Here is a 9,486-nt window from a genome sequence, read left to right as displayed (position 1 = left end):
ATTGAAACACTTTTAAAACTTAAAACTATTCTATAACATTTTTCCTAAACCACAAATTCAATACAATACAAAGTCTCCTAATTATACAAGACGTATTTGAACGTAAATTAGGAGACTTTGTATTGAATTTGTAGTTTAACACGTTTGTTGATAAAAAAATGCATATGTAACTAGTGTATAATGCGTGAAGGTGGTGTGATCATGTTTTGCATGAACAATTTATAAGATATTTGGTGTGAAATGTTTACACACAAATCAAACCATAAAAGGTTCAATTTTGTGTTTTTCTAAAAAATAAATACATATGCACTATTTACACGAGTTTTTTTTACCAAAATAGGCGGTGGAGAAAAATTATTTATCATAATAGGTGATTTTGAAAGTATTTATCAAAATAGGTTTTTTATTCATACCTTTTTCTAATAATCTATTTTAGAATTTATTTAACTTTTATTTAGTCCATTAATCTATTATATCATCTTTTTTAATTTGTTTTCTTCAATCAACTAATTATATTTCTTTTTTCCATAACCAATTTCTTTTGTAAACATGGTATCCATCGTCTTTGTATATAAATTTGGATCCAGTTACAAATTATACATCGATTAAAAATGTAGTCATATTGGTATGGCACAAAATTGTTTTTACTGTATCATTATCCTTTATTTCTCAACAGTGTTTAACAAGTTAAGAATCAATATCAAAATACAAACAAAAATAATTCCACCCACTAAAGATGGTAGTAAGAAAACCATATTCTAAAAGCAATGAAATACAAGAATAAAAAATAACGATAATGAAATCAATATTTTAGAGAAATTTAACACCAAATAGAAAGCCAAAATTGGACATACAAATCAACCTGCAGATTGAAAACTATGAAAATTGATTTAGTAGCTGAATCAAATCGTGTATAAAAATAGAACATGAAAATCGATTATAAAAACCGAAAGTATTAAATCGAACCTGGGAATTACGATTGAAGTCCAGTGGATTGGAGCTGCTATAGAAGATCTGATTATTGATGAAGGGAGAGAGGATAAACTCATAACCGATTAGTAGTTTTTTTCTCCTTTTAAACCTTAAAAATAAAAGTAAATAAGTGATAAATAGGAAAACCCCATTTTGGTAAATACTTTCAAAATCACCTATTATGGTAAATAATTTTTCCCCCTCCACCCATTTTAGTAAAAAACTCCTATTTACACCAGTATCTAATATTTCATGCAAGTTTATGTGCAACAGTAAATGTCTATGTTTTTAAACAACTTCAGGGCATTTATATAGTACATTTGAATTTGCCCTGTGGAAGAGTTGCTAAATGTGTGTGATTTGTACACCGACAATTATTTGATACGTTAGGATTTATCGTATATGTAAGCTCTAAGCATTCAATCAAGTATTGAAGAAAAAAAATTACTTTAGGAGAATGTACATCTATGTATCTGAAGTAAATTTCGAACCTTACTTCACCGCCTAACTATGAAGTTGAGAAAAACTTCTAAATTATTCAACATGACACTTCTAAATTATCATTTGATATTTAATTCAATATAACACTTAAGGTATGTTTGGTATGGGGTAATGAAATAAACGATGGGATGGAATGGAATGAGCGAGGGAATGGAATGGCAAGGTAATGGAATAGATCATTACGATTCCATTGACATGTTTGGTTACCATGTGGGAATGAATGGATTATTAGTTTTTTTTTTGGTAAGATAGAAAAAACATAATAAAATAAATATGGTAATGAGTGGTGGTGGCGGTGGTGGGCGGCAGTGGAAATGGGCGGGAGCCGGAAGCGATTGTTGGTGGTGGTAGGTGGTGGTAGGTGGTGGTGGTGATGGCCGAGAGCTATGGTTGGTGGTGGTGGGAAACACAGGTAGGTGGTGGTGGTGGGTGGTGGTTGTGGCGGGAGGCGGATGGTGGGGGGTGGCGGGCAGCGGAGGCGAATGGTGGCGGGTGGCGAAGGCGGTGGTGGGTGGTAATGGTGGTGGTGAGAGGGCAATGGCTAGTGGTGGTGGGAGAGGTGTGGAGGTGATATAATGTGCAAGAGGGGTGGAATGAAAAAAAATCAAGGGGTGGATGAAATGAATTTAGGTAGCGTTTGGTATGAATGAATGAGAGGCGGAATGGAATGGTCTATTATGATGGAATGAAAAAAAATGTATTTGGTTGGTCAATGGAATTGAATCAACTATTACATGTCCATTTCATTCCCTCCAAAACACCCCAAATTCATTCCATCCACCCACCTTGTTTTTTTTTCATTCCATCCCTCTTTCACATTATATCACCTCCAACACCCTCCCACCACTACTACCTATTACCTTCACACCACCACAACCACCACCACCGTCCACCACCACCACCACCCACCGTCTGTCGCCACCACCACCCAACACCACTGTCAACCACTCTCCACTACCACCGTTAACCACCACCCACCACCACCACCGTTCATCACCACCACCACCCCCGTCGGCTACAACCACTGTCCACTACCACCACCATCCACCACCACCACCCACCGTCCGTCGCCACCACCACCCGCCACCACCATCCACCACCCACCACCACCGTTCATCACCACCACCACCCATTGTCGGCCACCATCACGGTCCACCACCCACCACCACAACTGTCCATCACCACCACCCACCGTTCACCGCCAACCACAATTGTCTACCACCACCTGCTTCCATAGTTCGTACACCACTACCAATTATTTTAGCAGTTTACAAACGTTAAATGACTTTTATCTACTGCAATATATATGATATCTAACTACTTTTCAGCTTATGCAGACGATATCCAGTTGATAAAACAAACAATATTATATTTTCAGATTGCAGACCTTCAGACCACATCTTCAGTTGCAGACATTAAATCAGATGAAATCAGACTGCAGACATTTTTTGTCTTCAAAAACAAACAACACCTAAATCACTAACCCATATCTGGTTCATATGGACGTTTAACGTTTCATACTTTTTAAACAACAATCTAATACACTCTTAATAATATTACAACAATGCGCACCATGAGACTCGAACCTTGACCTCCAAGGAAGGGAGCACCATATTAGACGTCAAAATACCATTAGGCCGAATGTCTTTTGATGTCTAATGCTCCATAATTGATTAGTGCCTTTCGGTGTCTAATGTTCCATAATTTGATTAGTAACCATCCAATAACGGATATGGAAAACTGGTTGTTAACTATAAGTCTATAGCAGTATAACCACTAAACCTTTGGGACCGTCGGATCTCTTAATCATGGGCTCTGGCCCAAAGTCTCTACTTCTAACTAAAACCTGTAAATATCGTGGTTTTTTATATAACATGTCATTAATAAAAGGACAAGAGATCATGTTATGTGACTGACCAGTACTCCAGTAATGTACTAGTGTGATCAGATTTCTCTGGTTCTACGGCTTTGACGTTCCATCATATTTACGGCCCGCGAGAGTTGTTGATTAGCCTAATCTTAGCCCGATTTGCAAGTCCATTATTTTTAGCAAAAAATAAAGCCCAAAATTTAACGAAATTTAAAGATTTATAATAACAAAGTGGTAGTAATGAAATATTGATAATAATAGAACCACGGATATTCTTTCACTCATGTTACCTGGTTAATAAATCGGTACACATGTATACACCTTAGAGCATTTATATGGAGCCTACGTCTTTATAGTTTAAGACTTAAGTATTTAACTAAAGAAATACATGTTTCTTTAAATGTTGTTAATTTTCAAAAACCTCTCACGTTCCGACTCTTCTTTATATACTTCCTGTCACCTTATACACAACCGACAATATTGGTCCTTACATGTTTAAATGGGACTAGTACACCTTGATTAAGAACTTCTTAGATGAGTGTTAAATTGTTGACAAGCAAAATATATTAAGTCTTACTATTATTTTTCTTTGCGCTTGTTTAAGCGTATCTCATATCTGTCATACTCTTTCCTCTAAAAAATCATACATCATGGATGATCGTTAAGTCTTCTAGCTGGTTGTTAAGTTTTCTAACTAAGTGTATCGTGAAATGACTAAAACACTCTTGCTCCTAAATAGATATTAAAAGAAAACTTGTGGGATCTACCCATCACCACTTCATCTCCACCTCAAGCCTTGGATCGATAATTAAACACGAACTAAACGACTAACTCTCGTTTATATTAATCAGAAATTTTCACTCAAAAAACTGATTACAATATCTCAAACCCTAGCTCTGTTTAACTCTTCATGAACCCTAACTCGGTTACAACATGTTCATCGTCTATAATGTCTAATTATAACTCGGCTTATTTAATATATTATTTTCCAAACAATACTTGTTTATTATTTATTAACGTAATAAACAAAAATATATAGTCAAACAAAGATATTACGTAAAGATGAATATACTTGGAAAAAAATCTAATAACCTCCCCTAACTCATTTTCCATTATCATCTCTATATTCATTTGTCTTATTATTATTTTTAATATAAAATGATTTCTAATATAAGTTTATACAAGGGAAGATGCAAATGGAGTATTGTGGAACATTCTAAATTTGAAGGTTTTTTTATATCATTTCACTAAAATTTAGAGATGGAATTTGGAGATAGAGAATTGATTGAAGTGATTATTTGAATGTTTTTTCAAAATTTTAGAAATGAACATGGATATGGAGTACCCATTGTGAATGCTCTAAACTACTTAAAATACAGAAAATGGGATGGGATGATTTTCAAATGGTTTGATCTTGATTCTTTTATGGTTTAATGGTTTGGTACGTTTTAGAATTTACAACTGGTCGTGTAAATTGAACTACCAACTATTTAACTTTGACTATTCATTTTTCCAATATATAATTATGAATATGTGTTAATATCATGAACCACAATTTTTTTAATCCTTGATAACATAAACCAAAAATTTCAAATCAATTAAAGTCGAACTGTTAAACTATAAAAAACCGTAAAACAACAATCCCGACCAACCCTTCTACCCTTCCTGGTTTGCCTTAATATGTGGTTCTTCGAAATCAAAACAATTCAACACAATATTTTCATCAAAACCGACCGAATCAAATTCGTATCAGTAACACCCCTCATCATAAGAGCCAAATTTTGTAAATAAGAAATATGATTTAAACATATTATTGCTTTATTGTAACTTATCACATTAAATTATAGATAAAGCATCCAAAAGTTGTCAACTATAATAATAACTGAACAGACAGAATCATATTCTGATACATATTAATAATACTTTTTCTATATCTACCGATTTCATTTCAACGAATAACATCATTCTACATTTCCACCCCCATCACATTTTTTTAGTACTTGACAATCAAACACTTTTGACTTTTTATTATATCCAATCCAAACGAATCCAATGTCTATTCTCCAAATCACTCTCTTCATCATCTTCAACTTCACCACCATTAACTCATCCACACCTTTCGTAGCACCAATCACCCGAGACGACTCAACTTCACTTTACACCATCACCATCCTCTTCAAAACACCTCTTCAACCCACCACCTCACTCCTCGACCTAGCCGGCAAGTTCACCTGGCTCGACTGTACGTCCTACACCTCCACATCTCACCGTTACATCCCCTGTAACTCAAACCTCTGCACCTCACTCGGGTCACTCGCGTGTTCTAATTGTTTTAGACCGTCCGGTCCGGGCTGTCATAACAATTCGTGTGCTTTGTTTCCCGAGAACCCGGTTATTGGGAACAGTGTGTTGGCTCAGGCGTTGGTTGACTCGCTTGGGTTGAGTGTTGTTGGTGATGGTAGGAACGTTGGGGATGTTGGTTTGGTTCCGGATTTTGTGGTGGCGTGTTCGGATGAGTCGTTGTTAAGAGGTTTGCCGGATGGGGTGGCTGGGTTGGTTGGGTTGGGTCGGGGGAATTATTCGCTACCCGCACAGGTTAGTTTTATGTTCGGGATCATTTACAAATTAAATTAACGTGCTAACTGTGAGAATTAAATAGTGTAATTGTATGTACAACATAATGCAATTATAATGTATGGTATGTTTAGCAAAACTAGTGTTAGCTTTATCTGGAAGCCGGTAGTGGGTAATTGTTGCTTTTTATATATATATTTAGATGTTTGGTTGAGTAGTCGGAGCTTCTAATAAAATATATAAAATTACTAAAATGGGCATAACTAAAAACAATAATAGTAAATGTATTTATTTTGAAAGGTTTTTTTAAGTAAATTAAAATACTAAAAGCCTGTAACTCTTTCTAAACGTCACTAGTAGAAGCTTTAATCTTTTTCTCATAACATAAAAGCTTCAAGTTCCTTGAACAAAACAATGTTTTTAACTGAATATGAGTTTTTTTTTAAAGTTTGAAGCTATAAGCTCTTAAAAGCTTACTGACAAACATACAATCAATCAATCAATCATGCCCAGTAAAATCCCACTGACAGCAAAGCTATAAGTAGGGTCTGGGGAGGGTGGGATGTAGGCACACCGTACCTCTATCCAAAGGAATAAAGAGGTGGCTTCCAGAGAGACCCTCGGCTCTAAGTACATGTGTATGAAGCAAAATAAAGGAAATCAAAGTTTAACAGTTATATAAAAACTACTACTAATAATAATAATATTAATAATAAGATCACAGTTTAACAGCTATATAAAAGCTAATAATAATTATAATAATAATAATATATGTAAGGGAAATACCATTATGGTATGTGACCTAAATAAGTTAAGTCTAAGCCCTAAGGTATTCAATTCTCTCTAAAAATCCTTAACTTTAATTCTACTTCTCCACGAATTCCTATCCTCAACCATGTCCTCGGAGAGGTTTAGGTCTATCAAATCATGCCTAATCCTCTCATCCCAAGTCAATTTCGGTCGTCCTCTACCCCTCCTCCCCTCTATAGTAATGTTTTCTACGGATCTAACAGGATTCGTCGTCTGTCTTCTCTTTACATGTCCAAACCATCTCAATCTCCACTGACAAACATACCCACAACATAATTCAACACATTGTAGTTACACTATGTATTACGTACAGTTAACATGTTAATTTAATTTGTAGATAGTTTTATACTCTATTGCTTATTGTGTTTGCTTTGAGTTTGAATTTAAAGATAAGAGGAAAGTTGGCAACTTTTGTCCTCATGCTTTTATCGTTTGCACTGTTCTTATGGCTCTTTTGACTCCACCGCTTTCGAAAAGTAAAGGTCTGATCAAAATCGGTAATTCTAAATTTTAAGTGTTTTTTTAATCACTGTTATTAAGATTGATGTATTGAAGAATATCAAACAAACTAAATGGCATTTTGGGTCAAAGATTTAAAGTTAAACCTACCGACGGTGTCGGTTGGTTTTATGACTAGTCGTCCAATAAATCAAGGTGAGTTTGGTTGATATTAATAGATGTTAGAAAAATATCAAATGATGTTCTTAAACATTAAACTGTTTGGAGTTTGGTGAACTTGTGTCATGGGAAAATCTAAAAGCTTGATTTGACTCGGTGATTTCTCCAAAATACCCGCTTACACCCAATTTTTTTTTTCGAAAATGTCCATCGAAATACAAGCGTCTTGTCAATATTTAGGCTATGTGGTATGAATATTATTTCACCGATTGGTGTCCGATGTGACATAATAATGAATTGGGGAATACCACCCCCACTATTTTTCGTTTTAAAATGTATTTTTCTTTCTAAAATGATTATGTGTATTAATAATCTTTGGTAAATAATTTGTATTTGTTAAAGTTAAAAAAAAAACTAAATACGTAGGTCTATATAAAAAATTTTCTGAACATTCCAGTATAAATTAACAAAAACGAATTTTTTTCGAAAAAAACAAAAATATTTTGGTCTTGTTAAAGACTTTTGACACGTATTTAAATCGGTAAATTTGGTTAAATATATTTACGTTTTTTCGAAATACCCGACGACGATGAAGACTCGAACTTATATACTTTTTGAGTTTTATGTTTGTATATATTAGTTATATATCAATGTTTCCAATTTAACTAGTTGATAATGTTTCATGTTATATTAACTTTAGTTCTATTAAATTTTAATTTTATTTTAGATATATTAACAGTATTATTTTATTTAAAAACGAAAGTGATTGGTGAATTAGGGAGTATTTCCTCGATATTAAGGAAGATAGTAGAATGGAGTGGAGTGTGATGTGACGTTGACGTGACATTGTGGAAAAACTTGGGAATTATGGTTCATACCACATATATTGAGCCGACGGTTTGTAAGCCAAACACATATGGCCAAATGTACCAGTACTAGTTAAACGTTAGCTTTTTTCCCATTAGAAGGGGGAACCGCCAATCTAAATATATAACATTGGCAGACGCCGTTATTATATTGGCGGACATCAGTGTTACACTGGCAGACATAGTATTATACCGTCAGATCTATCCTCAAATATGAGCGGATCACCAATTTCTCTATGGACATTTTTGAAAATAATAGTTAATTGGGCATTTTGCTGATATCATTCATCAAAATATAACATTTTAAAGACTCTATTTTTTTTTCTAATCTTCAACAAATATAACATTTGAATCTTTCCTGCACAGGTTAGTACAGTCTATGCATCACCCAACCTGTTTGCAATATGCCTTCCCGGTCTAGCAAGTTCATCATCCGGTGCGGCCTTCTTCAACACCGGCGGTCCGTACTACTTCTTCCCGGGCATAGACCTCTCAAGCCACCTTGTCTACACTCCACTCATTTTAAACCCCATTGGATTCACCGTTATAACATACTCCGGCCATCCCTCGGACGAGTACTTCATTGAACTCACCTCAATCAACATCAACGGCAAATCCCTCGAATTTAACCATTCGCTATTAACAATCGACGAAAATGGCTTTGGTGGAACCAGACTGAGCACTGTCACGCCTTACACGACGTTAGAGACTTCAATCTATAACGCCTTTATTCAAGCGTTTGTGAACGAGTCTGCTATGCTTAACCTCACGGTAACGGATCCAGTGAGCCCGTTTGAGGTGTGTTATGTTGCGGGTGATGTTTATAGCACGCCGATAGGGCCTGCATTCCCGACGGTTGATCTTGTCATGCATAGTGAAGATGTGTTTTGGAGGATATTGGGAGCTAATTCTATGGTGAGTGTTGCAAGGGAAGAGGGTGACTTGTGGTGTCTCGGGTTTGTTGATGGTGGTGAGACGCCGAGGAGTTCGGTGGTGATTGGTGGGCATCAGATGGAGGATAACTTGTTGCAGTTTGATCTTGTGTCGATGAGGTTAGGGTTTAGTTCATCTGTTTTGGTGCATGGTACGAATTGTGCGAGCTTTAACTTTACTAGCTCATGATGATCTGGTCTTTCCTAGGATATTTGATGTATTGCTTTTTTGATGTTTGTTAGTAGATTGGATTTATTTGATGTTTCTTTGATCAAAATGATCAAACTTGGACACCAAGGCTTTGTGACACTTGCAATTCAAATGCAATGTCTTAATGGAACA

General features: G+C 35.4%; 1 protein-coding gene across 1 annotated transcript; it reads left to right on the top strand.

Moving 5' to 3' along the window:
* The first annotated feature begins 5,395 nt into the window (after window positions 1-5,395).
* Window positions 5,396-9,486, top strand: LOC143563795 (putative aspartic proteinase GIP1). Its single transcript, XM_077051259.1, has 2 exons — window positions 5,396-5,938; window positions 8,578-9,486. Exons 1-2 carry the CDS (start codon window positions 5,396-5,398, stop codon window positions 9,331-9,333), a joined length of 1,299 nt encoding a protein of 432 aa, XP_076907374.1. The 3' UTR covers window positions 9,334-9,486.

This window comes from Bidens hawaiensis, unplaced genomic scaffold, assembly GCF_021521415.1.
Source record: "Bidens hawaiensis isolate Kalapana, Puna unplaced genomic scaffold, B.hawaiensis_p1.1 tig00021526_1, whole genome shotgun sequence".
Lineage (NCBI taxonomy): Eukaryota > Viridiplantae > Streptophyta > Magnoliopsida > Asterales > Asteraceae > Bidens > Bidens hawaiensis.
The sequence above is the reverse complement of the archived record's forward strand: the minus strand, read 5'-3'. Positions and strand labels throughout refer to the sequence as shown.

Coding starts and splice junctions, on each gene's coding strand:
- LOC143563795 (XM_077051259.1), top strand. CDS start 5,396: ATGTCTATTCTCCAAATCACTCTCTTCATCATCTTCAACTTCACCACC. Junction 5,939..8,577: donor ATTATTCGCTACCCGCACAG/GTTAGTTTTATG, acceptor TTTCCTGCACAG/GTTAGTACAGTCTATGCATC.